The 27,525-nt window shown below is 51.7% G+C and overlaps 11 protein-coding genes across 11 annotated transcripts; 5 read left to right on the top strand and 6 right to left on the bottom strand.

Annotated features, from left to right (window-relative positions):
• Positions 1-73: 73 nt before the first annotated feature.
• On the bottom strand, positions 74-2,465 carry BDZ99DRAFT_510208 (mannan endo-1,6-alpha-mannosidase; the record flags this gene model as incomplete). Its single annotated transcript, XM_033724460.1, has 5 exons — positions 2,112-2,465; positions 1,738-1,979; positions 1,203-1,667; positions 672-1,148; positions 74-163 (listed from the first exon to the last, which is right to left on the bottom strand). The coding sequence occupies exons 1-5, from the start codon at positions 2,212-2,214 to the stop codon at positions 74-76; spliced, it is 1,377 nt and encodes a 458-aa protein (XP_033574156.1). The 5' UTR covers positions 2,215-2,465.
• Positions 2,466-3,168: 703 nt separating this feature from the next.
• Positions 3,169-5,250, bottom strand: BDZ99DRAFT_536379 (alpha/beta-hydrolase). Its single transcript, XM_033726576.1, has one exon. It carries the CDS (start codon positions 4,973-4,975, stop codon positions 3,269-3,271), a length of 1,707 nt encoding a protein of 568 aa, XP_033574155.1. The 5' UTR covers positions 4,976-5,250; the 3' UTR covers positions 3,169-3,268.
• A 271-nt stretch (positions 5,251-5,521) lies between these two features.
• On the bottom strand, positions 5,522-7,510 carry BDZ99DRAFT_522813 (uncharacterized protein; the record flags this gene model as incomplete). The annotated part of the gene is made up of 2 exons (XM_033725738.1): positions 5,522-7,205; positions 7,320-7,510. The coding sequence occupies 2 exons, from the start codon at positions 7,508-7,510 to the stop codon at positions 5,522-5,524; spliced, it is 1,875 nt and encodes a 624-aa protein (XP_033574154.1).
• Positions 7,511-8,695: 1,185 nt separating this feature from the next.
• On the top strand, positions 8,696-10,984 carry BDZ99DRAFT_447490 (beta-lactamase/transpeptidase-like protein; the record flags this gene model as incomplete). Its single annotated transcript, XM_033718015.1, has 3 exons — positions 8,696-9,230; positions 9,284-9,406; positions 9,457-10,984. 3 exons carry the CDS (start codon positions 8,696-8,698, stop codon positions 10,575-10,577), a joined length of 1,779 nt encoding a protein of 592 aa, XP_033574153.1. The 3' UTR covers positions 10,578-10,984.
• Positions 10,985-11,642: 658 nt separating this feature from the next.
• On the top strand, positions 11,643-12,822 carry BDZ99DRAFT_465115 (methyltransferase). Its single transcript, XM_033720478.1, has one exon. It carries the CDS (start codon positions 11,708-11,710, stop codon positions 12,443-12,445), a length of 738 nt encoding a protein of 245 aa, XP_033574152.1. The 5' UTR covers positions 11,643-11,707; the 3' UTR covers positions 12,446-12,822.
• Positions 12,743-13,754, bottom strand: BDZ99DRAFT_465114 (uncharacterized protein). The gene is made up of 3 exons (XM_033720477.1): positions 13,492-13,754; positions 13,047-13,442; positions 12,743-12,970 (listed from the first exon to the last, which is right to left on the bottom strand). Exons 1-3 carry the CDS (start codon positions 13,580-13,582, stop codon positions 12,861-12,863), a joined length of 597 nt encoding a protein of 198 aa, XP_033574151.1. The 5' UTR covers positions 13,583-13,754; the 3' UTR covers positions 12,743-12,860.
• Positions 13,755-15,370: 1,616 nt separating this feature from the next.
• BDZ99DRAFT_522809 (uncharacterized protein) lies at positions 15,371-15,760 on the top strand (the record flags this gene model as incomplete). Its single annotated transcript, XM_033725737.1, has 1 exon — positions 15,371-15,760. One exon carries the CDS (start codon positions 15,371-15,373, stop codon positions 15,758-15,760), a length of 390 nt encoding a protein of 129 aa, XP_033574150.1.
• A 1,327-nt stretch (positions 15,761-17,087) lies between these two features.
• BDZ99DRAFT_573065 (uncharacterized protein) lies at positions 17,088-19,356 on the bottom strand (the record flags this gene model as incomplete). The annotated part of the gene is made up of 8 exons (XM_033728256.1): positions 17,088-17,560; positions 17,626-17,786; positions 17,833-18,336; positions 18,394-18,465; positions 18,517-18,540; positions 18,596-18,770; positions 18,841-18,892; positions 18,959-19,356. 8 exons carry the CDS (start codon positions 19,354-19,356, stop codon positions 17,189-17,191), a joined length of 1,758 nt encoding a protein of 585 aa, XP_033574149.1. The 3' UTR covers positions 17,088-17,188.
• A 643-nt stretch (positions 19,357-19,999) lies between these two features.
• Positions 20,000-22,073, bottom strand: BDZ99DRAFT_500451 (uncharacterized protein; the record flags this gene model as incomplete). Its single annotated transcript, XM_033723720.1, has 5 exons — positions 20,000-20,657; positions 20,707-20,927; positions 20,983-21,189; positions 21,300-21,911; positions 21,955-22,073. The coding sequence occupies 5 exons, from the start codon at positions 22,071-22,073 to the stop codon at positions 20,107-20,109; spliced, it is 1,710 nt and encodes a 569-aa protein (XP_033574148.1). The 3' UTR covers positions 20,000-20,106.
• A 1,988-nt stretch (positions 22,074-24,061) lies between these two features.
• BDZ99DRAFT_465112 (Aldo/keto reductase) lies at positions 24,062-24,881 on the top strand. Its single transcript, XM_033720476.1, has one exon. The coding sequence runs from the start codon at positions 24,072-24,074 to the stop codon at positions 24,804-24,806; it is 735 nt and encodes a 244-aa protein (XP_033574147.1). The 5' UTR covers positions 24,062-24,071; the 3' UTR covers positions 24,807-24,881.
• Positions 24,882-25,790: 909 nt separating this feature from the next.
• On the top strand, positions 25,791-27,521 carry BDZ99DRAFT_522805 (uncharacterized protein; the record flags this gene model as incomplete). The annotated part of the gene is made up of 5 exons (XM_033725736.1): positions 25,791-26,026; positions 26,092-26,279; positions 26,346-26,602; positions 26,664-27,197; positions 27,285-27,521. 5 exons carry the CDS (start codon positions 25,791-25,793, stop codon positions 27,519-27,521), a joined length of 1,452 nt encoding a protein of 483 aa, XP_033574146.1.
• Between the last annotated feature and the right edge of the window lie 4 nt (positions 27,522-27,525).

The following is a 27,525-nucleotide window of genomic DNA, read 5'->3' as shown; positions in this document are numbered from 1 at the left end:
CACTTCAACACCCCAGATTCACAACAGAGATCTGGGACGCGTTCGCACACCCTCTTTCCGAAATCATCGTCTCTCACGATCCCAAGGCCGCAATGACCACAACCGATACGCAGCTATCGCATCTCGGCCGCCCTACGACTCGGCGCCCAGCCACCGGCAGCACCTTGGCAACGATGAAGCGCTCCTGGGCAACGGCTTGGGTTTAACGACGTGTCGAACTTTATGTTGACCACTACCTCTCTAATAAACTCTCACGAAGGTACGAACGCATGCGTCTTGGTTTGATGCTAATTGCGGATGAAAGACTCGAAGATGAGTTCCGGAGTGAACTGAAGGAGAGACCTCATATCCTGTCGTCTCTGGACAAATCAAATATATACAACCGAACCCATCGCGGCATCCAAGCCCCGGAATTATCCAAAGTCTCCCCAAGGCTGCAAAAGAAGCCAGCCCAGCGACAACCCAAAGCGCCCGAACAAAACCCGATCCCATCCCATCATGATCACATCAATCCCCACCCTTAACCCTCCCTCTCCTCAATGCCCCTCAACCCCTCAATCCCCACTGACCATAAACCACCCACCCCCCAACATGCACGCCAGCACCAACGTCGTCACAATCCCCGCCCCGGCCTTATCCGCCCCCGTGACCGCCCCCAGCGTCGTCTTCACACTCCCTTCATTCCCCCCCGTCCCCGCCGCCGGATTCCCCTTACTCGTGCCCCCCGTATCCGCGCTCAGCGGCGCCTTCGCGCTCGCAATCAGATTCGCGTTAATCACGCTCAGCGCGCTCATGCTCTGGCCCACGCCCACGTTCCCGTCGCAGGTATCCTGGAACCAGCGGCTGCCGCACTCGGTGCCGTCGGTGCCGCCGTTGCACTGCTTGGCGGCGGCCTTCGCGGAGGCCTGCAGCAGCGGCGTGATCTTGGCGGCGGTGAAGGGCGCGATTTGCGCCGAGATGGCCATCCAGCGCGACAGGTAGGCTTTGAAGCTCCATTGGTCGACGTCGCATTTCTGCGTCACTTCGCACGCGACTTCGACCATGGTTTGCGAGCCGTAGGCCGTGGGGAAGAAGACGGATTCGGCGTGCTGCAGGAAGCCGGTTAGGCGGGTCTCCCAGATTTGAGAGCCGTTGGTGTAGTTGTACATCTGGGAGGGGCGGGTTAGCGCGAGTGATTGGAGTAGGGAAAAGGGGGAACGGACGTAAGCAGCACCGCCGATCATGATGCCGTAGTTGTAGGACCACTGCAGTCGGTCGACGTCGGTGCAGTTTTTCAGGCTGTTGCTCCCGTCGTAGACCTGCATGTCGGCCGTGATGAGCGGGCTGCTGGCCAGCCAGTCGTACGCCTTGTTCGCCCAGTCCGCGTACGTCGTGTTGCCCGTGTACTTCGCTAAACGCGCGCCGAGCTGGAAGAGCCCGCCGTTCGCGGCCGTATTCTTGTAGTTGTAGCCCTGGTTCCACGTGTAGATCTGCCAGGGCAGCCCGCCCGCGCACAGCGACGTGTCCCAGCGCGTCGTGAGCTGGTTGAAGACGGATTGCGCGAGCGCGAGCCACTGCGGCTTGTCGGCCGGCGGGTTCGGGAAGCCGACTTCGGTCGCCGACATGACGGTGAAGGCCCAGAAGAGCTGGTCGTCGTTGCCTTCGTCTTTGGATTGGTTGGCGGGCATCTACATAACGAGCTTCAGTGTTAGAGATGTCTTTGCGGTGGAGGTTGAGATTGAAGGCTGGGGAACGTACGAAATCCCGCGCGTTTCCGACTTGGAATTGCATCCCCGCTGACACGATGTCGTTGTAGGTGTCGTCGCCGGTGTAGTACCAGTACTCCACCATCTGCCCGAACATGGCTCCGGCTTCCCACCAGTAGTAGGGCGGGTATGTGAGTAGGCCGGGGATACCGCTGATGACCGCACCAGTTGAGCCTGTCGCATAGTATCCCATGAGATCTTTCGCGACTATTGCGGCGGCGCTTTTGATTGAGTCTGAGGTTGGTGTGTTAGTTGGGCTGTAGAAGTTATGTTGTTGTTGTGTAGTGTATGGGGTTGAAATGACACAATTGGCATATTATATTCGTCCGAGAAAAAAATGAATTGGAAGTATACGAGCAAACATACCAGAATTCGTCGGATCCAAATCAATCGCAGCAACAGGCGTCACGGTTCTGCCAACAAGGCTGAGCGTAAGCAGCGCATGCGCCGCTGTCCGTAGAAACGCCATCTGATCCCCACTCAGCTTCTTCCGCGACCAAGGTTCTCACAAACGAGCGTCGTGGTTGAAGCCGCAACTCAACCAAGGGGTCAGGCCTGATCGATGGCGATAGAAAAGCGAGAGTGAGGCGTAATGTTGGAAGAGTGTAAGACGCAGGTACACACGGCACGGCGTAAGAAACACGACAGACGGGCTGGCTGACGGGCAGCAGGTGGGATCGCCCGGGGGCCGGCACTGATGAGGTCAAGCAAACACTAAACCACCTGCACAAACCAGCCTGCGTTGCGTTGCTGGGTGCTGGGCTGCTAGCCTAAGCCTGTTGTTGGCCCGCTATTGCCCTGGGGCCACGCGGACTGCAAATCCCCTCCTTCGCTCTGACGCGCCTGGGAACATGCCCGTCCCTCCTCTTGGCTTGTGAACTGCTGAATGAGGGATGGAAGTCGGCGGCTGAGGATCTTCACTCTTCCGGCTCTCTAATAGTAGTTGGGTACGCGCTGCGACGAGGCTCACGGCGCAGCGCTCATGACGACCCCTGCGCGGCGGCTTGCGGCACGAGTATTGATTGCGGAGAAGGCTGGGCGCGATTAGAGCAGGCAAGATGACGGAATGGCGCTGCGTCTTTTGGGACCGTGCTCAAGCTTCGCTAAGCATTGCCGAGTGTTTTAGGCGTGTTGGCGTGTGCGGGGTGAATTGAAACATCAAAGAACGAATGGTGCCGGTTGGGTGGGTGTTTGTTTGGTTGCTATGTTCTTTCTGTGATTAGTCACGCTTAAAGATGCTACGCGTAGTAGACTCATGTTCGATTTGGATGTGAAGCCTGCAGTTAGAAGAACGATTCAGGGGCCATGGTTTGTAGAGGATTACATGTGCTCCTGCTTCATAGTTATGTCCACACGCATGCTTCATTTCTGCTGCTCCGAGGTTTTCACGGACAGGAAAATTGGATAAACGGCTCCTGCAGGAGCCAACCCCTTTGAGAAATGGTTTCCATAAAATTGAAGTCCTTCGAAAAATGGCTCACTTCAGAGACCGATCCATCAAGATGTCTATATGAATGCAGAATCTAATACAAGAACTCAGATACGTAAAGAGCTACCTGCTCCGGCTTCTCCACCATGGGTAGATGTCCAGCTCCCTCAACCACAAAGTAGGGTGCACCCTGTCCAAGTGATTCCGACATGTCTTTCATCGTCTGGGGTAGAACACCATCACCACCGCCGACTAGGAACGCGCCTTCTCCGGTATACGATTTCATCTCCTCCCTCAGATCGTAGTCGAAGAGGGCCTGCACGCTGTGCTTGAAGCCTGCGAGGCTGTTCGTCCCTACCATCTTCTTGACTCTCTCAATCTCCGCCTCCGTCTTTGCTCCGTCATAACTTTCCTTCACGAACCACCTCCTGACCGTGGCCTCTGCCAGCTCATCTCCCACAACTGCTTCGCCTTGGGCTTGAGCACCTTCCTTCTCGGCTATTGCAATTCTCTCGCCCCATGCTTTGCTGTTTCCAGCGGGGCTATTGGCATTCGTGTCACATGCCACGAATGTTGCAACTCGGTCAGGGTATTTCAACCCGACGGTGAGGGCCGTTGCGCCTCCAAGGCTGACACCGATGACTGCCGCAGCCCTCGGCACTCTCAAAGCGTCGAGAAGCGAGAGGATGTCTGAAGCTAGCAAATCGACTGTGACCGGCTGCGATCCGGAGTTGCTCGATCGTCCTCGCGTGTTATATCGCAGGATCCGAAACTTCTTGTTCTCCGATCTCTCGAGAAACGCATCAACAAACGCGTCCCAGATTCCAAACTGCACCAAGATAGAGTTGCAGAGAACAATGAGCGGAGCTTGCGGATCCGACGCGCCCTCAAGTCGATAGGGCAGCTCCACTCCATCCTTCGTAGTGACATACGACTCAATCACCGCCCTCTTCTCCCCCTTCTTCGGCCTCGTCCTCGTCTTCCCATCCGTACTCTCCGCCGGCACCACCTCCCCACTCTCCAAGCACCCCAAATCCCTCGGCGCCGGCCCAAACGTATAATACGACCCATACACCCTCTTCACCCGCTCCTCCAGCACCTCCTCAAAAATCTCCTTCGCCCACGCCGTCCCCACCGCCTCCCTAAACACCTCCCCACCCACCCCATTCTCCGCCTCATACTCATGCAGCGCCAGAAACTCCCTCTTCCCCCCCGCCGTCTCATGCCGACTGGTCACAAACCGCCGCGTCCGCAGCCACCCAGGCACCTTCTGCAACATCCCCACATGCTCCTCCGCATACCACCGCCCCAGCCGCTCCTCCCGCTCCGCCTCCTGCCCCTCCCGCAGCGTCACCAGCACCGCCACCAGCACCCTCCCCTTCGTCCCCTCTTGCCCTACTGCTTCTAGCTCCACGTACCCCGGCGCCGCCCACTCCGCGCCCGGCACCGCGTCGTAGAAGCGCCGCCGGATCGCGATGTCCTTCATGGTGTCCCGCTCCCGCGCGCTCTGCACCGGCGGCGCGCGCAGCCGCGTGTATGTCTCCCGCGTTAGCTCGGCCATGTCGGCGATGTCGTAGACGGCCATCCACTCGGGGTGCGCGGGGGACGGGGCGAGGGCGTCGGCGGCGCGGTAGCGGAAGCCCGTGGGTACGAAGGGGAGGCGCAGGCGGCCCGGGCCGTGCTCGTTGTTGTACCAGTCGTGGAAGCGGGGGAGGGGGAGGAACGGGGCGGGTTGCATGGTTACGTAGAGGATGCCGGAGTTGGCGGTGTTGGGGGCGTTGGGGGGAGCGGTGGGAGGCATGGTTGGTGGAGTTGGTTGAGTTGGTTGAGTGCGTTGAGGGCGTTGAGATTGTGGGATGAGATGGTGGGATGAGATTGTGATGGTCAATTGAGAAGACAAGAGGGGTTTATGTGGGATAGAGCGCGTGGAAGAAGTAGGAGGGCTGCATTGCGTTGGCGGCGAGGGCGTAAATGTTCTTCATGTTGTGGTTCCGAGTTCATCTGCCGGCGAGCGAGAAAGCGAGGGGTTTTCGAAGTTTAGAGGGGCAGGATGGTTCTTAGCGTCCGTAGTCGGAAACGAGTGGACCAGTCATGTGGTTACATTTTGTTGGTGCAGGCTGCTCGTACTTATCCCTCCCATTGAAACGCTCCAAGCGGAAAAGATGGTTGTAAATAGGCATGCAAATCCCATGCGAAATGATAAGCAAAAGCAAGTACTTATAGGTATCCAACTACTAAGGACCCTTCACACGTTGTTCTCGATCTTGACACAAGAGCTCTCCTGCCATCAACCTCCATGCCATAAGAGTAGATAGGAAAATCAAACGAGACGAAAAGAACGTCGTTTTTACCAATGAATCGTCTTCGTCACCCCCTTTCGCCCCTCTTGAAAGTCCGCTATACTCCTGAAAGTGGCATTCGCTTGGCGCATCCCAGTATAGATGATCTCAATATCACGCGTGCGCAGGTGCAGCGGCAGATCCCCCGCTGCTGTCAAAACTGTCCGGATGTCTGATAGTGGGAGCCCGACGTGGTTCAAGTATGCTGTTTCTTCCATCATCATCGATTCTCGTGCTATTCGCCCTGCTAGCACGCCATCCCATAGCACTTCGCGACGGGGGTAGTTGAGGAGAAGGGATATTGCTTGGCGGCGAATGACGGGGTGGCGGCTGCGGTAGGCGACGAGGAAGAGGGAGATGACGACGCCAAATCCGACGGTGAAGATCGGGCGCCGGGAGCGCTGGGTAGCGCTAGATGCGTTTTGGATCTTGGAGAACGAAGGACCGTACGGGGGCAATGCGGGTATGGAAGTGGAAGGGTAGAGCTGTACTAGTCCGCCTTGCTCTGCGCCCAACAGCTGAGTGGAGATGGCGACCATGTCAATGAATTGTGACTCACAGTGATCCCACGCCATCTCCGCGAGCTCGGACTGCAGCTGGAACATAATTGAGAAAGCGGCAATATCATTCCGGTGCAGCTTCAGCGCTAGGACGGCTGTTTGCTCTTCTTGACTAAGCCGGGTCGTCGGGCGACGGAGGTATTCTTCGAGCACCTTATCGCCTAGCTCTATTTTCTCCATGAAGCCATTGAATGTAGAGGTCACGACATCCACGGCTTCTGGTGTAGTCGGTGGATAGAGGTCGAGGCCTTGGAGGAAAGCGAGCACTTCATTGAAGGTTCCCTCCATGTAGTAGCGTATTTGTGGGAGAGATTTGACCTCCAACGGGATCGTATGCGGGTCGGCGCTCGGTATAGGTTCCCAGGACATGATATCCTTGTCGCTAATCATGCCACGGGCGTGAATGTCGAGAGTGACAAACATGCCTCGTAGCGACTCCATGGACACTGGGTGAGTCTGCTTGTCGTGACGAGCAGTCTGCTGGATGGCGTCAGACTCTCGTAAGAGTTTCAGTCCTCCACGGAGATGTTCTATAGCTTCAGAGTTATGGCCTTGAATGCTGGCAAAGCACATGAACAAGACGCATGCAGTCATAGCGTTTATCCGGTCCAATCTTGACATCCCGCTCGAGCCTGACTGTTTTATGATTTCTTGGATAGAGCGGTTGCATTGCTTCAATCCAAATCGCAGCGTCTGGTCTGATACATCGTCAGGGAGGACAGGGAGGGTGCAGCCAATGAACTTCTGATGGAGAGCACCGAGCGCAGTGACGGCGTATCGGATAGCTTGATGTGTCTCTGCCGCCACAAGAAGGTCCTGGACCCAAAACGTAGAGTCGAAGAATCCTGCCATTTCAGGCGCGGTATACATTTGAAAGAACTTCAGACTCTGCCTCTCTGCTGATATTTCAGATGCAAACGCGGGGTCCATGAAGGTTGCTGGGGTTGATTTGCCATATCTTGGGACAAGATCTGGTGATGATCGGGTGGATGTGGGAGGCCTCGCTGTTCTCACGAGGGCTTGATTGGCTTGCTTTTGGGCTTTAGGGGGTTCATATCCATCGCATTTTCGTCCAGTAGACGTACATCGCTTGCAATTAGGTTTCTCTTCGTCGCACTTGACTCGTCGAATGCTGGAATGCGTCAGATGGCTATGTTTACGGAGGGCCCTCAGGATAGAGGGCCACCCTTAGGTAGTCTCGGAGCGCCCGAGCCGCTCTATGGTGCTAAAAGAAAGTGCTACTTACCGACAAGTAATGCATCCTGTCTTGACTTTTGTTTTCCAGACCTTTTTGCGGGGTTTTCCAGGTGCTCCTTCGCTTCTTCTGGTGTCATTGGTGTCCTTGGTGTCGTTTGTGTTATTGGTGTTGTCGGTGTCATTTGCGTCGTTGGTATCGATCGTGTCGCTGGTGCCGTAATTCTCTTTATCACCCGTCATACTTATTACTGTACAGCCCTAGTTCAGAGTACGGTAACTGCATCGAGCAATACGCCCAGTAAATTGAGTGATCCGCGTCCGTCAGATGGGAATCTTGACGCTGGGTGAACAGCCAAAACGCGCGTGCTATTTCCTCTGAGATTGAACGACCAGGCCAATCAGGGACACATTGAGCTGGCTATGATGAAGGTTTAACGAGTAGGCTGTGGAGGTTTAATAGCGAGTTCGGGGCACCAGATGGACAGTCCGTGACACCAAAAGCAAGCAGTGAAATTTCGTCCTCAGAGCTTACCACCTTTCACAGCAAAAAGATTTTAATTCTGGTTCCGCGGGTCCAAAGGTTGTTGAGGTTTAGTCTGCCAGACTCCATATAAAAGATAGATGTCACAGCCCCAAATGCTTAGAGGGGGCAGATTGTGTTAGACGCCCTGGCCACTGGCCGTGGAGCTAGACCACGAGGCGGATTGAGCTTTGAAGATGCCGGCTGACGGAACGTTTTTAAACGAACCGACCAATCCGAAGCCGAGCTGGCGTGAGCACAACAGGGGCGGTGCCGCTCGTTTCTGCCTTGGCGGCTGTCGCTACATTTTCGTCCCACTAGTTCGGAGGACTACTACTCTAATTGCCTTTGCATTTCAAATCCTACCATCTACTCCATCGAAGGCCCATTACTGATTGGACCAGAAGACAGTCCCAAGATGAGGAGGCTCGGGGCTTGGAAAACAGGCTGTGCCAACGAGAAATCACCCCCTTGCCAATCACTTCGACGGTCTTTGAGAACCACCGACACCGATTGAAGTCTATGGGCTTATTCCATGGCTCCGGAGGAAAGAAGTTGTCTTAACCGAACTCAAGCATCATCGCCGGCTCATCCCTGACAGCGGATTCACCCGCCTCAGCCTTGTTTCTAGCCACGTAGCAGGCTCAGCCTCATCCCAACGGCCTCAAACCCGACACCCAGATTCCCCACACTATGTGACACTAGCCCAGGAACACAGAACTCATTTGCTGTATCGTTTATGCTGTCCTGTTGATCAGCACTACTCTTCCGAACCATGATGCAATCAATGAGGCTGAGGCGTACCTGTTTCTGCTATATAGTCCAGCTATTTTGTTCTTATTTTCCTTCTCATCACATACTTTATCTTCTTTAACGTGTTCTTACCTCATCTCATAAGCGCAACCATGAAATCATTCACTTTTTTAGCCAATGCGCTTTCTCTTGCCTGGCTGGTTGACATCACAACCGCACAAGCCAACCAGAATGCATTGCTCCGAGGCCCTGTCTTTCCTGCGCCTTCGCACCCGGACACGTCAAAAGCCGTCCAAGCAGCGCGAAAGGCATTTCCCAAGGTCCTCGATGAGGCCCTCAGCACGGGGCTGCTGGACAACTCCACGACATCATTCTCTATCAACGTGTTCTCGACCTCCGATAACAAGACCTTGCTCTCACATCACTTCGAAGCACCAGGCCTCAACGGGTCTTTACCTTCAGGGAGCTTGGACGATGATACTATTTACCGTATCGGCAGTCTCTCCAAGCTCTTCACGGTGTACACACTTCTCGCCAAGAATGGTTTTGCAGATTTCCACCAACCTATTACGAAGTATATTCCCGAGCTTGCAGCTGCGGATACGAATAGCTCATTGAACGATGTACAATGGAGCGATATCACCGTTGAAGCCCTAGCAAGTCAGATGGCTGGAATTACGCGAGACTGTGAGTTTTAAAAGCCAGTCTATACTCCTAAATGTTTACTAAACCCTCAAAAGACGGAATAGAAGACCTCGCCAACCTCCAAACGCTCAATGCAACTGCTACCGGCCTCCCCACCGAGTCGAATGCTCCAGTGTGTGGTTTCGGTCCTGGATTCTTAAAACCTTGTGATAGAAAAGGTTCCTCTAACTCTCCTCATCGTTATTTCAACTATCACTGACGATGTTAGAATATATTGCCGGCCTCCTCTCCCAAACACCTCTTACTTCAACCTACAATACGCCAATCTACTCAAACGCGGGCTTCGTCCTCCTCAGCCTCGTCATTGAAAGTATCACTAATCAGTCCTTCTCTGCCGCCTTCCACACCGCGATTCTCCAGCCCCTTAACATGAGCCGCACTTCCGTCATCGCACCCAACGACACTAACATAATCATCCCTGGCGGCCTGGAACAAAGTGACTTCCTCCCGGACTTGGGTGTCGAAGACCCAGCTGGCTCCTTCTTCTCCACACCCTCCGATCTTATAACCCTTGGCCGCTCAATCCTACAATCTGCCATCCTCCCCTCAGCCCTAACCCGCCGCTGGATACAACCACACGCCACTACCTCACACGCTCTCCACCTCGTGGGCGCCCCCTGGGAAATCTTCCGCCAATCTATTCCCATCTCCTCTACGACAAACACAACAAGGCTCGTCGACCTCTACACGAAAAGCGGAGACATACCTAACTACGCCTCCGCCCTCGCCCTCGACACCGACCACAACATCGGCTTCAGCATCCTCGCCGCCGGGAGCCAGACCACAAACAACCGTGGCGTGCTCGCCTCGCTCATTGCCAACACCTGGGTCCCCGCCCTTGAAGCCGCCGCGAGGGAAGAAGCAAACGCGACATACATCGGCACCTACACCGATACGAAGACGAACACAACGCTCGAAATCACGACCGATGCCGACCGCCCCGGCCTCAACGTCGCCACCTTCATCGCGAACGGCGTCAACTTCAAAGACTCGATCCTCGCGTTCAACGACGTCACGCCTGAGCAGGCTGCGGCTGCGGGCGTGGAGGTCAGTATCCGGCTCTACCCCTCCGGCTTGTCAGAAGGCGAGCTCGTCGGCTTTCGCGCAGTAGTAGAGATACTGCCGTATAGCCCTGCGTCGTTACTAGCGCCGTTTGATACGTGGGGTGATGCGTGGCTTACGGTTGATGGGACGACGTATGGGGCTGTGGGGATTGATGATTTTGTGTTCAAGCTGGGAGGTGCGGGGAAGACGGGTACGAGGGAGGCCGTGGAGGTGCTGCCGAGGGTGTTGAGGGAAGGGGCGGGAAGGGTGGTTAAGGGTGCGTAGTTTCGATCCGTGAGAGAGAGCGGTGCTGATATGGATTAGGAAATACGAGTCGGATGATTAAGAAGGGGTTGGATCGGGGGTATTAGGAGGCTTGATCTCTATTTCGTTCGTTTCTGAGGTGTGGAAACAAGAGTACGGCCCCGGGAGATGTCTTGGGATGTTGCATGGTATACGATTGAGGTACATAAGTCTCAATCTACATTAGATTGGTTGGCACTCCATTGCGTATAATCGGACTAAATTATCGCGGAAAGATCATAGATGTCTCTTTAGACAAGTGTACATTAGTGGTAAAAAACGAAACCTTGGATCCGGTCTTCGTAGAGCACATTACGGGTCTATTTTTGGGTAGTAAAAAGTGACTACAACAGTCTACTTCCTCCCAGTACACATCACAACTATCAGATTTTCTTCTACAAAGTTGATTTTGTGAGTACTCGCAACTCAAGTGCGCCATTTCTTTACGGGGGCACCTCAGCCTACCTTCAGCAACTTAGAGATCTCAGTTTCATGCAAAGAGTCACAATTCACATGTCCAAAAATGATTCTATGCAACCAGCAGGTTCCGATCATGTTCGAGTCATCTGTGCACGTGACTGCGAGAAAAGGTGAGAAGCTCGGTCCATGCCGCTAAAATCTTCTCTGAGCCTTATGCGATGCATTGCGGAATCATCAACTCCAAAACAAAAGGGCTGCAAAGGGCTGCAAAGGGACCCCCATGCGAGTAGCCCTTGCCATTGCGTGGATATCGGAGCAGGTAAGTTGGCGCCATCTAACAGTAGCATCGTTAAGCGAGTAGTGAACGAGCGTAGTGGCAGGGGACAGTTGCACGTCAAGCTACCCCTGTAGGGACATTGCACAGAATTCGACAACGCTAAATTCAACAAGAGGCATTGGACGACCACCTCGGATCGGGTTAGTTCACGTATCGCACCATCGCATGGATGGAAGATTCCTCGCTTAGAATGCAGCCCGCGTTCTCGAATCAAGTGTATAGGTGACTCACATTCAACACCGAATGTACTTAAGTTTAGCATACCTTTAGAGATATTCATCCTGACAGTTCTGAACACCTTTTTTACTATACCGACACCTTCCCCCCGCCCATAGACAGCACTCATCCCATCGCAATGGCCGAACAAACTGCTCCACCGCTCGACCCTAATCCTCAATACGACCCCCCTGCCGACCTCAAATCCCGCATGAAAGCCTCCTACGACGCAATCGCCCCGAAATACAACGAATGGACAGTCTCGCACTCGGCCACGCGCCTCCGCTACCTAGACCAGCTGCTCAGCCGCCTGCCCACCACCACCTCCCCATCAGCCCCCGTCTCCGTGCTCGAGCTAGGTGCCGGCTGCGGCCTCCCCGTCACCCAGAAGCTGCTCGCCCACGCCAACCTCTCCGTCACAGCAAACGACATCTCCAGCGCCCAGCTCTCGATCGCCCGCGCCAACCTACTGCCCGACGACCCGCCCGGCCCGGCCCACGGCCGCCTTACGCTGCTCGACGGCGACATGCTCGCGCTCGACTTCGCGCCGGCGGTCTTCGACGCCGTCGTCGGCATGTACTCGATCATCCACCTGCCGCGCGCCGAGCAGGTCGAGATGCTGCGCAAGATCGTGGCGTGGCTGAAGCCGGGCGGGTGGCTGCTGGCGAACTTCGCGGCGGACGAGTTTGCAGGGGCAGAGGCGCAGAACTGGCTGGAGGAGGAAAAGGGGTGGATGTTTTGGAGTGGCTGGGGGAGCGAGGGGACGCTGGAGAAGGTGAGAGAGGCGGGGCTGGAGGTGGTCGTGCGAGAGACGGTGGAGGATTTGCCGGATGAGAAGTTCTTCTTGTGGATTTTGGCTAAGAAGAGCGAGTCGTGAAAATGTTAAATGTGAGGGCGGAAAGGGGTGAGTAGAGGGATTGGTCTTGAGGTCTTCAATGAATTGAAGGGGAAAAACCACTAATTGCGATTTTTGAGCCGCAACCAGCATAATAGCAAGGCTCGACTCTTCGTACATCCGTGAGATTTATCGAAGAGATAGTGGTTAACATAAAGTTACGTACGTTATTGAACCCAAGCCGTTGCCCAGGAGCGCTCATCGTTGCCCAGTTAGTGCTGTTAGATAGGCGCCGAGTAGTGGGGGCCATCAAAATCCTTGTTGGCTACACTCTCTCTTCTTTTTACAGGATCTTTAGATATATGCTCTATAGATTGACTAGAACAAAAATTCCGAAAAGCCTCAACAGGTTCCATTGATGACTGATGAAGGCTCTCCATGACCCAGTTTTCGTCCTTCAATAAAGAAAATGTTCGTCTCCAAAGTTAACCTTGATTTTACACGCAGTTCTCCATTGGCTAACCGTAGGATACATTTTCCTAGATATGATGTTGTTTTTTCGGCGAGCTATATTCATAGGCACGTACCATTAGTAAGACCTTCGCCGTATATGATAGCAAGAAAACTATGGGGGAGGACGTACCAATCACCTCACTACGAAGAGCAAAAAAGTATTCCTCGGCACTGTAGTCGACCCCGCAACCGACAGTGTCTCCCGGTCCGAACTTGCGTCCTGTGTCGGAGCTTACGGGATAATTGTGCTCATATACCCTCCCATCATCCCCATGATAGCCTACCGTCCAAGTGCGCCAGCCTACGTGTGCTCCTGATTGGTCCGAAAACTCACCGCGTAAACCAATAGCCAACTCTGGAGGCAACAAGTCAGAGTCCTTGGAATCGGGATCCGTCTGTGTCTCTGTCTCGAATATCTTCATTTCGAAATAGACGCTTTTCGGGTCATCGGGAGGGAAAGGTCTCGGTGGAAGTGGGTGGTCGGCACGGAGACAGATTATGTCGGCATCGGCGCTGTCTTGAAGCGCTGATGCCACTCGTTAACAAATTGCGTCCAATGGTGAGTGGTAACCCACCTGAAAACGAAACAGTGAGTCCATCATCCTCTACTTTGAAGCGAGAGCCCATGTCGCTGTTTGACGACCCCCAAAATTTGTGGATACCCATTCTTTTCGGTGTCCGACCAAATCTAGGGGTTCCGCATGGCCTAGCAAATAAAGTTTGAACCAACTTTCCCCTACCCCCGGTGCTGACAAAAAGGCTACCACCGCATCTCTGAGTTTCTTGTCTGGACGTTCGATACGTAGGAAGTGGGTTGGCCAAAACCGGCAAGCGTAGTCCAGGACTCAGGTTGCAGCACTACAACCTAGGATCAACAACTCATATGCTAGAAAGCTACTCTCCGAACATCAGCTGTAGAGAACCCAGCTGAAAGCTCAGCTGTGCAGTGTTCAGCTGAACTTACTAGCGCGCCACCCAGGGGGTGGCCCCCTTCCTTCCCCTAGTATATATACAACTACTCAGGTTAAATTGATGTGAACTCTGATTTCTATAGACGTCTAGCTAGTTGTATATATACTAGGGGAAGGAAGGGGGCCACCCCCAGGGTGGCGCGCTAGTAAGTTCAGATGAGCCCTGCACAGCTGAGGCTTCAGCTCGGTTCTCTACAGCTGAGATTTCAGCTGGGTTCTCTACAGCTGATGTTCGGAGAGTAGCTTTCTGGCATATGAGTTGTTGATCCTAGGTTGTAGTGCTGCAACCTGAGTGGTTTTCTCTGTACCTGCTTGATGACAATGCCTCCGAATCCGTAACCGGCCAAGACAATTCTGCTCAGGTCTGCGCTCTTGTCTGTAAGACTGTTGTGTCGAATAATGTCGAGAAGATCCAGAGCTTCCCTTTCAATGGATATTGGGGGAAAGGACTCTGTGGCCGCGCTGGCAATAGATACCGCATCCCAGTCTGTCCGGGGGTCCAGAGACATCCGTTCTGCAGCATCCACTCCGCCGTCCAATCCTGTCGCATCGCTAGATACTAACTGCGTACTTTGCTCGCCAAAATATTGCCCCTAGTGGGCTTGGGGCTGGTTTTCCTCAGGGGGATTTGCGACTTGATGCTGAGCAGCAGCGTTGCCCTCAAAGATATGGTGTCGCAAGATTCGAGCTTCAGGCACAAGGTGAAAAAGTATTTCAGACACATGAAAGCTAGTCTTCTCGGTGTCTGAATGTCCAAGATCTCCAGGGAAGTTTACCAAATAGACGCTAGACAAATCATGTAAGTACTCACACGGCGGATCAAACATCAGAAACTATCATACGTGTGCTTCCATCGGTCTTCGTTCTCGTCATCTCTTTGCATCTTCGTTGCCATTGCAGCCCTGAACTCGAGAGAATGGGAGTGAAGCTGCCTGGGCGATTCTACCTTTGTTGCTGCAGCTTGAAACCAAGCAATGACCATTTACAGCGCCACCACCAGGCTGCGACCATAGCAAGGTCTGATCTATCGGCACTGTACCACCGTGTTTCAGCGGGAGAGTGTTTCAGAGGTAGATTTGATCATGCGACAGTTTTTAGGCGAAAAAATCCATGAAACTAGTCACGTTACTAATCTCCCGCTGAAACACGGCGGTCCGGTGGTCGCTTTGTGGGCTTTTTGCACCACCTGCATCCACCACCGGCCTGTCTACGGTCGACGTGTAGGCTGCATGGCACCATCTGCCCAAAAGTTCCTCCTCGGGTGGGACGGGCCCTCGAGTATTTACTCAGGTAGGACCTACAGTAAAACTTCAGTATAGTGTTATCGGGTTATAGTGATCTACTCTACAAAGTGATATATTTCAGCTGACCGTACGTTTTTAAGTGGACTACAGCAGTGATAACCTGCTTACTGCGGTATTACAAGTCCCCGCTCACCAATATCACACTAGCCAGGGGGGAGTTTCGTATGGGAGGCTTTCTAATGCCCCATGAAATTACGACCTCCGCTGGCGAATCGGACAAGGGAAGCTCATTTGCCACGGCCTATGCTGTAGGTCTGGCTGCTCTAATCCTCCAGTGCTTGAAGGCTCACCATGAGCTCGAGAACTACTACAATGACATGGACGAAAATGAGCCTAATTTAGCGTTGAAATACAAGGACAAACATGTCGTCACACGACTTAAAGAAGCCACTCCTATAGACGGTATGAGGAAAATCCTCAAGGCACTCAGTACCATGCACGCAAACGACCCGATTCCCGACAAAAGGCTTTTTGTTCGGCCCTATAAAGTACTCATAAACGACTTTGGCACTGACGACTCCACCAAGATGTCGTCTTTACGAAACATTGGACCAAAAGTTCTGCCGTAGGACTGATCGGGCTTTCGAGTCTGGTTTTGAAGGATTTCATTGGGAGCTATGATTGATTTTTTGTTCACCGATCTTTCGGAGGCTCACATGGATATGAGGTTTAATGTCTATTTTGTCATGAGTAATGCCTATGGGGGTATATTCCTTTGCGAAAGCAACTCGACCCCGTCAAGGTTAAATGAAATATATCTAAAGCACCGCAAGAAATAAGAATCAGAGGAAGAGGATTTATTAAATACTATTTGGAAGTCGAGGTTTCGAACTCGGGCCACTCCTTTCTCAGAACCACCACTAGGATCTCGCTACTTCACTCCTCTTTCCTTTTGTCAGCTTTACCAAAACAGACTAGACACATCCTCCCCGGGCTCGTTCCTATCCTTACCGCAACCCATCCCTCCCGCCCGCCGGCCTGCTGGTCAAATGCATTTGAATAGATCCGTTCCCTCAAGAGCCAAAATAAATCGCGAATACGACATCCGAGCCAAACTACAGGCTTTGGGGAAGGTACTGGCGCGGGCTTCGAGGCCGATTCGCGCGAATCCATTGACATGCGACTTTAGCTTGTGGGGCGTAGAAACTTGACTCGACTTGTCGTGACATGTGGGCGTTTGGTGTCATCTAACTATGCTTGCATTGATGTTATATGGACTATGAAGAGCAGATAACGAGGCGATGCAGACTGGATCCGGGCGAGAGACTGGGTTGCTGTACTACATATTTTGGTATTTGGAGAGCATGCGGAAAGAATCGGGATGCTGAAGTCTCTCATATTGATACACTTTCGGGTAAAGCTTGTTCTCCATGGCGTGAACTGATGGTATCAGATGCTACTGGAATCAGGCTCCGTTAGCACGTGGATGGAGAGGCGCCACGAGTAGGCTCTAGAGCAGAGGTCAGGCACTACGTCACTGCTGGCTGCACTCCTTCAGACAGCCAGCCGTACAGTTCTGCTTTGTGTGAGATGCGGGAGGTAGAAACATGGTAGGGTGTAAATAGTAACGCTGAGGAAAAGCGGCAGAGGTTCAGAGATGTAATACAGTGCTAGGTCATAAGTTTAAGCACGCGGATATCTCGCTGGTCAGGCTTCACTTTTGCTCACTCCTTACTACTGTAAGGAGTACCCCAACTAGCATGTCTTCAGTTGGTCAAACGGTAGCTCTATTCCCAACGCATCAACATTTACGTTATACATAGAACTCTAAGAGGATATACGGATACCCGGAGCAGATGTCCGAAGTACCCAAACTTATGACCTAGCACTATATATATTTTAGACAGGCAAGTGTAGCCGGATTAAACTATTCTAACGGCTCCATCTCCCCTTTCTCTCCATCTCAACTTTCACCCTAATACCATCACTACGGCAGGATATACATCTAGGCTATCTGAGTCTCTATGGCATTTATCACCCTAGAACAAATCCAAATTCTAAGCTTTTGATACTTCCTTCTTCTTTCTCAAATCCTTCCATCCCATTCCCCATGCGAAAACGAAGCAGCCAACTCCCAATCCTGCTGCCAAATAGAAAACGCGATCAATACTCTTAGCATAAGCAGTCAATACACCCGCAAGATCTGGTCCCGAGACAATCTTTCGAAATCCAGTAGCCCCAGCATCAATGACACTTTGACCATTGACAAAAGGTGCGTATTTGGAGATGAGATCTCCAAAACTAGCGCTGAATATAGTTTCTGCGAGACTGAGGAATACGGCTGATCCAAATGATTGGCTGAACATGATGAGCGCCATGGCGATGGGGAGGTCTGGGGGTGGCACTGTATTTTGAACCGCGATGAGTGGCTGCCGAGGAAAAGTAATGTCAGTAGGTGGGCACTAGAATCCGTGATGGGGAATATCAAGCATACCATTTGCAATCCGAGACCACGACCAGCCCCGTAGAGGATCTGGTATCCAATCCACTTGCCCGTCGGGGTGCTAGGAGAGAAGGTAGCAATAAGGCCACTACCACTCGATAACAAGACCGCCGCAAAAAGAGCTACCGGTATGTAGTAGCCCACCTTGTTGACTGTTAAAGCATTAGTAGTGCTTGCCATGGGAAACAACTCCCTTACCAATGGGACCTGAGGATAGAGCTGCGAAGATGTGAGCTATGATCATAGGCAGAATATATACACCACTCATTGCTGGAGATGCGCCCTTGACTCCCTGGAAGTATACTGGCACCCAGTAGGAAGCGGTGTATAAGTTGCTTCCGAATAATCCATATACGATGCAACTCGTCCAGACAGTTCTCATGCAGATTATGGATAATGGAAGCATGGCTGCGTCGCCTTTATGGTAATCCCAGAGTAGAAAAACGATGAACGTGGCACCAGCGCCGCAAAAGAGGCCAATGATCTGAGAACTGTTCCAAGCGAATGTAGTGCCACCCCATTGTAAAGCAAGTAGCAGCATGATGAGAGCAGGAGCGAAGATGGCAAAGCCCAGAAGATCGAGGTTTGAAGGTAGTGAGCGAACGACGGACATGGGAGGAGGCCTGGGGTGTTGTTGGGGGATGCGGACAAAAACCACCATCACGGCAACAAGGCCACCGACGGGAAGATTAAGGTAAAAGCCTAGCACATTTAGCTTACTCCAAGCCCAAGAGTAGGAAAGCGAGTTGGGTGACCTACACCATCTCCAAGTTGCGTACTCTGTCAGTAATCCTCCAAATAACGGACCGCTAGCTAGGCCAAGCTGCGCAGCTGAAGTAATAATAAGCATATGACAATCAGCTAAGATAGAGATGGACTTACTACCCATAACAATTCCGATTAGAGCTATAACTAATGTCAGCTATCCAACCGCACGTATTCAGGAAGCATTGGGTCATACTTGGTCTTCTCTGCATAGGGGCGCATTCCGCGACGATAAGCATGCTACCATTCAACACGCCCGAAGTTCCCAAGCCTGCAATTACTCGTCCTCCGATCAACATACCCGATGAGTTCGCAACCCCACAAATTAAGGAACCGATTTCAAAGAGGACGAAGAAGCTCAGAAATGTCCACTAAATACGATAATCAGTGAGCTGAGAATCAAGAAAGGGGAGCAGACTGGGGATCTGAAACCCGACTTACTTTAGGTTTGAACTTCATATAAATCTTTCCAGTAAGCGGTTGAAAGACTGCGCTGCAAGCATGTCAGTTTCGCGTTCACTCATGGTACCCGTTTCGTTCAAAGCTCGAATTCACGTACCTTCCTAGCTGATATGCAGCTCCGTACCATCCAATGTCATCCAGGGAATTGAAATAATCGGTGATGCGAGGAACAGCTGCGACGACAATGGTCCCATCGAGAAGGATGAGAAAGCAAACGAAAGACACGGCGGCCAAGATGGTGAAAAGCTGGAAGCCGTGAGCCCACTCGGGCTCTGGGCTTTGATTTTCGGAGAGGGGCACGCTGGAGACTGCTGCTGTTCCTGTTTCTGCGGCGCCTGGTTTACCATCAACAAGTTCACCATTAGGTTCATGTTGAACGGAAGATGTGGTGGGTGACCGGTGGTTATTGTCGCTGGTCTTTTCTGGATGGTCGAGCGAAACAGAGGGCTGCTGCTGGGGAGCAGGCAGAGCAGGAGGAAGTTCATGCGATGGCATTTTTCACAACTAAACAGTCATGAACATGAGTTGATGGACACGGTGCGAAGAAAGTCCCCGTCGGTCTAGAAAATGGCCAGTTATAAAAAACCGCGCGAGTTGACATTCTTCGGGGTTAATGTGAATAGGAAAATGGAGCTAGCATCGGGATTCATGAAAATCGAAAGCCCAAACCCGGTCTAGTTCTTAAATCCGAAATCTGGTCGCAGAAAATGGTCTCATTGTCCCAGGCGAGTAATGAATTACCAATACAAATTGATGGGACATGCCAATCATGCAGGTAACGATTGGTGCGCTGATTAATTGCGACCGCAAAGCCGGTGTTGCTCGTGGACAACGCGTCTTTTCATGGATCGTCGTCGCATGAACTGCTCGGCATTCAGGTCGATACCAACGCGCGTTCGCGGGTCGTAGTCGAGAATCAGATCCACTCAAGCAGAACGTAAGTAGATTTTCGTTCTGTGATTTGATAACTGACTAGAGACTGTGCCCGAATCATTAGACAACCTTTGCTAAATCAATAAACAATCTTTGATCTATGGACTATGCTCACTGAATCTCTGGACGACTGTGGCTGAACTTGAACGTCTGGATGATTGTCGCCGAATCTCTGAATAACTGCCGTCGACTCTATACAACTGTGGTCGAATATTGATCGGCCCTTCACCAGATACAAGGATAAGCACCGATATGAATACAGGCACCAATATAAACACAGGCAGCAAACTAATATTGATGGATTCAGCGTTATTAATTGGATGAAAGAAATAAATCGGTAAACCAGTCAACGTCAAAACTATCCGTCCCAATTGAATCTGGAAGAATCTGATCATCAATATACTGCGGAGATGACTTGCTCTGAACCGAATTTCCCTTTGTCTCCCACGCAGGTCGAAAAGATCGATACAGATGTGCTGCTCGAGTAAAGACGTCTCCGTCAGGACAATCAGTGTTATCGAATCCACCAAGAAACGTCACTTGCTCTATGTTGTTGAGAACTCGGTCCAAGACTTGTAGTGCTTCCTCCGTCTTCCAAACATGATTCTCCTCCCACGTTGAATCGTCAAGAGTCTTGAGCCGGTAGAGTATCGTTATACAGCGGGTTAGTTGTAAAAAGATGAAGTGAGAAAATCCAAGGTAGGCGAGGGGTTGTATCGTAAAAAAGACATTGAACCAGGACTTGATCGACTCAAGGGCCACATCAAGGGATTTCCACTGCTCTAGGGCCAATTCATCAGTGTGAAGAAACTCTGAAAGTATGACGTCCAACTCAGTGCCGTACAAATGCAAAAGCACCACGTCTATTACCAAATCAGTTAGTACTAGATCAATTGGAGAACGGCAACGTACCACTTATATGAGTTGGAGAGACAATACTCGTCTTGAGGTTTTGCAAATCCAAGAGACTTCGTTCAAGCGACATGCGTCTCTCAACTATCAATTGCAACCGTACTTGTTGTACCAAAATTGCATCATTGGGACACTCTTTCTTTTCGTCCAAGATTATAAGACACTCTTCCATGTGTGGCGTCCAACGGAGTGCATCGGTCTTCTGGAGAAAGGAAGATAATCTTGCAAACAGCATAAATGAGCATGAAACACAAAACTTGATTTTGGGAGACGTACATTGATGTACTCAAGAAGCAACCAAGCACAGCTCTGCGTTCCTCCATTGTACGAGGAGTCGTGGCCCTCGAAAGCTTGGGCATACCGCATAGCCCCATCTGCGAATTCTTGGGAATGGGTTTGGCAAGACCAAGTTCAGAAACCAAAGAAATGGCAAGCTGAGTGAAGACAGAAAGGAAGGGCTTGTTGTGGGTTTGGATAGTGGCCCTGAGACGGATGGTCAGCGTCTTGGCGCATCAGATTAATTGCATCGGATTGAACATCAGATTGAGCATCAGACTGATTGCATCAGGTTGACTCCAGAAAGGATGACATACCAACCGATAAAAGTCAAAATACCCAAGAGAAGATCCATGTTCCTATTCAACTGGACGACCATTTCCTGTGCAATGAACTGTCGTATTCTTGAGCCCAGTAACCGTTGCTGTAAAGTTGAATTCGAGGCGATTGACATGATACAAAGCCACAGAAACGGACGTTCTTGCTTGAGATGACTGGCAGTAGTAGTGGAGGGAATGTGGACAAAGGGAAAGCCTCTTGATTTGTACGTCCGAAAACTTGCAAGATATTGCTCTGCCTCGACTTGGGAGGGCTCGTATGACGCGCGTATGCTATCCGTGGTGGGCGTTGTCGACGAATTTTCCAACGTACCAGCGTCGGTAACGCCCAATAATGAGCCTCCAAGAGGTTGAATGTAATCAGGAGTAACTGTATCCATGTTGATAGTGCCACGAGGCGTAGTATTGCCCAGAGACCTCATGTCTTGGGGAGATATGTCGACGGTGCTGCTTAACGCTCCGGACTTAATTAATGATACAAGACCATCTAGCTTTTGCTCTAATCGTGCGGTCTTGTTCACAGCAGGTCTTTTGGGATTTCGACGTCGAATCGCCTCTATGGGACGACATTGCTTGTTTAATCGATGGCACCTAACGAACATTAGTCGTGACAACAAATTCAAAAGTTGCTCACCTATCACAAGCCCCACCAACTGGGCGAATGATACACTTGCATTTCGACTGAGCGCAGCTTGTGCAAGCTTGGCCATACGGCGCTGGAGTACCAAGAGATGACGATGAATGCTGATCCATGTTTGGCCGTCAGGACATAGTAAATCTGAATCTGTTCCAACTCTTCCAGAGCCAACACACGTCCGTATCCAAGGAGGGTCTCAACAACCTCGGCGATGGCCTTTAGAAGTCGTGCATGTAGCTGGAAATCTTCCTCAATGCCACAGTCACGCCGCCAAGATCGAGCAAGAAGCGTGGAGCGATGTTTAGTGCTGCCACTCAAAACCAGTCCTCAAAGCCTTGTCGAGGAGATGATTTGTCAGAATGTGATAGGCGGGGCCGAATCGGGTAAGGGAGATCCTGGTCACGTGCCCGACTCGGCGTAACCCTACGCTCTTAAAGTCTTAGCTAGCTATACCCTTGTACCTAATTGCAATGATATAATTTATTATCAAACAGGTGAATCTTGTTGCGCCATATACCCTTGTATATATATATGGCGTGGCTTAGTAACTTCTTTAAGGCCTATCGAAGACGCCTCCCTTGGAATTCTGCAAATATTCTTCCGATAATTTTGAACCACAATTCCTTGTAGCATCCTTCAAATGGTTTGGTGACTACCATGCCAGCCCCAGGAAGTCCAAGTGCCAAGCTCCACCAGAATCAACGTTTTAGACTCTTGTGTCTGACGACTTGTGTTTCTTACCTTTCTGAGATGTCGTCACCATGCTCACAATGGCCCTGCTCCGAGGCTTCCGAGGTTGATCGTCTGAACTGCCGCTATCAGTGATATCACCTTTTCAGCATCAACAATACGCAAACACGACGTTGGCGCGGGCTCTTCGGTGCCGAATTTAGTCCAAGAGGCTCATTTAGGGCACTATGCACACCACACCAAAATTAATACAGCTCACCCAAACGTCCATTAGAACTTATTTCAAAAATCAACGACGAAAGGTATATAAAGAGGCTTTACTTCTGTCTCTTTTAAGGGAAATTCACTTCAGATCTAGGCGAGTTGTATTTGTTTAAGTATGGTTTACGCGGCGCCCTAAATCGGCCCTTTAATTCGGCATCGAAGAGCCCGGGACCGTTAGATCAATCTACGGGACAAGGGCAATCATGAACTGAATGGCAAAAAGGTTCGAGCCATGGAATTCAGAGAACGATCCTTACACCAACTGTATATCTTAAGAACTCCTGGTGACTGTAGATGGCCTATAGTTCCCAGAACACCTCAGCGTTGCCTTCTCTATCAGATCGCTCCCGGATTCACGCTCTGCGAAAAAAGCTGGCTGGAACTACTCCCAGATTTCGAGGAAGCTTGAGATACCTTACGAGGCAGTCCGTCATTATGACTCTTTTGATATGATCTCCGATGGCTCGAGCTTTTCTGACCCATCCCCCAGTCCGTTCACGATCCCCCCACGTGCCCCCCTTGCAGGAACCAGCGATGCGATTTCTGCATGCACATCTGCATGTCACCCATGCAAGATCGAGAACAGCATGTCGGCTGCGAAGTAAATCTAACGATCATTACGACGTCACATAAAAAGACCGCTTTGGGAAGCATAGTTTGACCGGCCATTCGAAGGCGAGGATTTTGTATAAATACAGCGACGGGCACCGTCACATTGTCGGACCCATCTCTTCCCATTGCATCTTTTGACTATTTCATCTGTCAAGTAGCCTACAGCAACATGCAAGCACGTACTTCAAGCCGGTCTCTCCGCCGGGATGTCCGCCGTCTCCGGCATCCACTCAGGCAACCAAACAAAGCCGAACCATGTTCCCTCATCCTTCGATGGCCTTGCGGCTGTAATGCCGGAGGATTGGATACCTACTGGCGACACTCGCGTTACCTACAAGGGAAAGAATGGCGAAGTCCAAGCCTCGACCCTGTGTATCGGCGCCTGGCCATGGGGCGACACGGCGACCTTCCACTGGAAGCCTGAGGAAGAGCCCGCCGTCCACGAAGCATGGAAGCACTGTGTGAGCCAAGGCGTGAACTTCATCGACACCGCGCAAGTCTACGGCACAGGAGAGAGCGAAGTCATCTGCGGGCGCGTGTTAGCAAATATGCCGCGCAGCGACTTCGTTATCCAAACCAAGTTCTACGTCGTGCCACAAATGACAGACATCCTCCACCCCACGGAAGCACCACTCCTGAAGCTCAAAACTAGCCTCAAGAACCTCGGTTTAGATTACGTGGACATTTACCTTGTTCACGGGCCGATCCACATCCAATCGTTCGAGCGAATCGCGAAGGGAATGGCGGAATGCGTGGATAAAGGGCTGACAAAATGTGTTGGTGTGGCGAACTACAGTACCGAGGATATGATCAAGATGCAGGAAGAGTTGGCGAAATACGGGGTTCCGCTTGCGATCAATCAGTGTGAATTCTCCGTTTTGCGTCGCCAGCCGGAAACGTCGGGGCTTCTGCAAGCTTGCAAAGAGCGTGGCATCGTTTTCCAGTCATACAGTTCTCTCGCTCAAGGCAGACTCACTGGGAAATACACCAAGGATAATCCACCGCCCAAGTCGTATCGTTTTTCGTCGTACGACATGGCGGATATTGAGCCCGTGCTGGAGGTCCTGAAACGGATAGCGGACAAGCGAGGTGTAAGTATTACTGCCGTGGCGCTCAATTACAATCTGTGCAAGGGGATCACTCCGGTGGTTGGCATCAGGAAGGAAGAGCAGGCGATCGATGACTGCCAAGCGCTGGGGTGGCGGCTTTCAAATGAGGAAATCAAGGAGATTGATGCTGTCAGCTTTGAGGGGCATACGACGAGTCTGTGGCAGCAGGGTTGAGAGACGGAAGCAGACAGTGGTGAAGCTGATCCCATAGTCATCGTAGTATGTAGATGTATGAAACCTCACTGGCAGTCGCGCACCTTGCTCTTTCTTGCCTAAAGCCATGTCGAAGAATGCTGTAGTAAATGCCTCGATGTGCCACATATACTAACGTTGTATTGACGCGTCCTCTCAAATGTAGTAGCTCATGCCATTGGCAGTCGAGGGAGTCAATGTTTTCTTCGCGAAGGGTTGTCGATTTGGACTTTGAAGCGTCGTTGCGAGGTCTCCTTCTCCGATGGGTTCATGGCAGCTGATTGATCAACCTCACGGGTCGACCTCGCCAGGAGCAGGCTGTGTAATAGCGATCGGCCCCCATTCCGCTGCCGCCTACAGCCATGCAGACAGTGAGGCATGTAATCTGCCTTGTATGAAATGCGGCAGGTGGGAACAAGGTGAGGCATGATAGTATGTTGAGGGAAAGGCTATGGAGGCACTGAAGGCTGGCGGATAGATACCTGGGTATTTCGGACGGGCAACTCTAACCGGACTCTCGGCCCCGCTTCCCCCTGATTTTCACCACGGATTTCATTCCATCCACCTTCAACATCTAGGCATTATAGTTCTTGAATATCAGCGCTTTCCGATACGTCTTCCCTAACACAAATGGCGAAAAAAGATCAAAAGCACCCTGCAATGTCTCAGAAGAGAACTGTGGAGAACATCCGTTCCATTTCTCGAGCCTTGCAGCCTCGTCACATAACAGCTTCAATACCCATGTATGCACTAATTTTCGCAGCCTCGCAGCCTTCCAACCCGACTCCGCCCTGCAAATAAGGCGTCCAAGTTGCCTATATCCCTCGTATTCGCCCACATCTAATTCAAAAGCTGCGGGAGCCCCACATGGTCTTCAGCCTGCGTTCCGAAGTCCTACTCTGAGCATCTGTCACACTTTCAGTAGAATCGGCACTCACAAAAGTCTAATGTAGCAGTATAGACGTCATGGCTGCACCATTTTCCATCCGTACTTCTCTAGCCAGACCAGAGATAGAGGATCCCAAGCAGTTTCGCTCGGTCCTCGACTCTAATAAGCATTTCAGCCCGTCGTCTTCGTTTGATCTTCTCGACACAGGGAATAGCACAACACCTTGGATGACAAAGGTTACGGATGAGGTTCTTCGTAACAACATAGAATGTGCCAATGAGAAAAATGCGAAGACCTTCAGAACAAGAGTCTTGTATGTTCAGCGACCGCAGCACAGTTGCCTTACATCAGAACGTTCTAACTAAGCACCTATTCCAGTTTCCTGAGCATGCAAAATCGTAACAGCAATTCAAAAAGCCTCAACATGTCCGCATCCAGTTTCCGAAGCATCGTAAAAACATACGCCATCCCTAACACCTTCGTCGAAAGAATCTTCAAGGACATGATATGGGACGGCAACGGATGCTTTCTCAGTCAAAGTCCTGATGGACATCCAGAGAAATTCGGTATCCATGCCCTTTTTTCCACGCTCTTCTAAGGAATGATTGAGCGAGCCCTGCTAATGCCCATAGAACTCTTCTACCGCAGCGAATGCGGCTTCCACTCGCACCCTCAAACCGCCTTCGTCGTTGATTTTACAGCAAATACCGCAACCTACATCCTCATCAACTGTCCCGACAGTGCTAAAACACGTATCGTACACTACGTGACGCAGGACTCTCCACACGTGCTCGATCGACCATTGGGACTAGATGCACTCCTTCTAGACGAGTGTCTGAAAGCGTGGGAAGACCGAGTCGATCATTATCGGGGAAAGTTGCTCTCATATGTAAGTTTCACATATATCTCGCATATCTTTAAGGAACTGGGAGCACTAAGATTAGTTCCAGGAAAGTCAAAACCCCAAAGACGACCACAGCGCTCCCCCGTCCCTCGACTCGGACGCCGACAGCGCAACCAACACGCTGCACAAGCTTTGCACGAAAACGCACCGCATGTTCGAGCACCTCGCCGACCTTGAAGCTTGTGGCATATTCCTCCGTACCGCCCACGAACGCTACAACACCGCGATCCAGGCATCCAACGCCCACCGCAAATCCAAATCTGAAATGGGAGAGGACAGCAGCGCGTGGTCGCTGGACCGACCCTACAGCGTCAGTGACTCTTTCGCGCAACTACTAAGCGGCATAGACACCTGCAAGCGCTGGACCGACAACTACAAATCCCGCACCTCGCTGTACGAGAACATGCTCTGGCACGCCGACGTACAGAAAAACAACGAGATCAACGAGCGGAACGCCGTGGTCCAGCTCCAGAACGCAGCAGTCAATCTGCGGATCTCGCGGCTCACCAAAGAAGACAGTAAATCGATGATAGCGCTGTCGGTGCTTGCTATGCTTTTCCTGCCGGGGACGTTCGTTGCGGTATGTCACCCCCTTCTCTCAACCCTGATGGCGTTTAGTGGCTTTATGGTTTTGGAAGTGCGGATTGTGCTGATATGTTGATTGTAGGGCATATTCAGCATGGCCTTCTTCACCTCACCAACGGCACAGGATTTCGGTGCCTCGAAGTGGATATGGCTCTACTTCGCCGTGACGGTGCCGCTGACTGCTGGCTCGTTCGTGGCGTGGGGGATTTGGAAGCGGCGGGGAATGGATGGCAAACGCACCAATTTGCGGGACCTCGAAAACGGGCTCGAGATGAACGGCACTCCGCTGAGGAAGATTACCAGTACAAGGTCTTCATAGATGA

This window comes from Mytilinidion resinicola (genome assembly GCF_010093595.1).
Source record: "Mytilinidion resinicola strain CBS 304.34 unplaced genomic scaffold BDZ99scaffold_14, whole genome shotgun sequence".
Taxonomy (NCBI): Eukaryota; Fungi; Ascomycota; class Dothideomycetes; order Mytilinidiales; family Mytilinidiaceae; genus Mytilinidion; species Mytilinidion resinicola.
The sequence above is the reverse complement of the archived record's forward strand: the minus strand, read 5'-3'. Positions and strand labels throughout refer to the sequence as shown.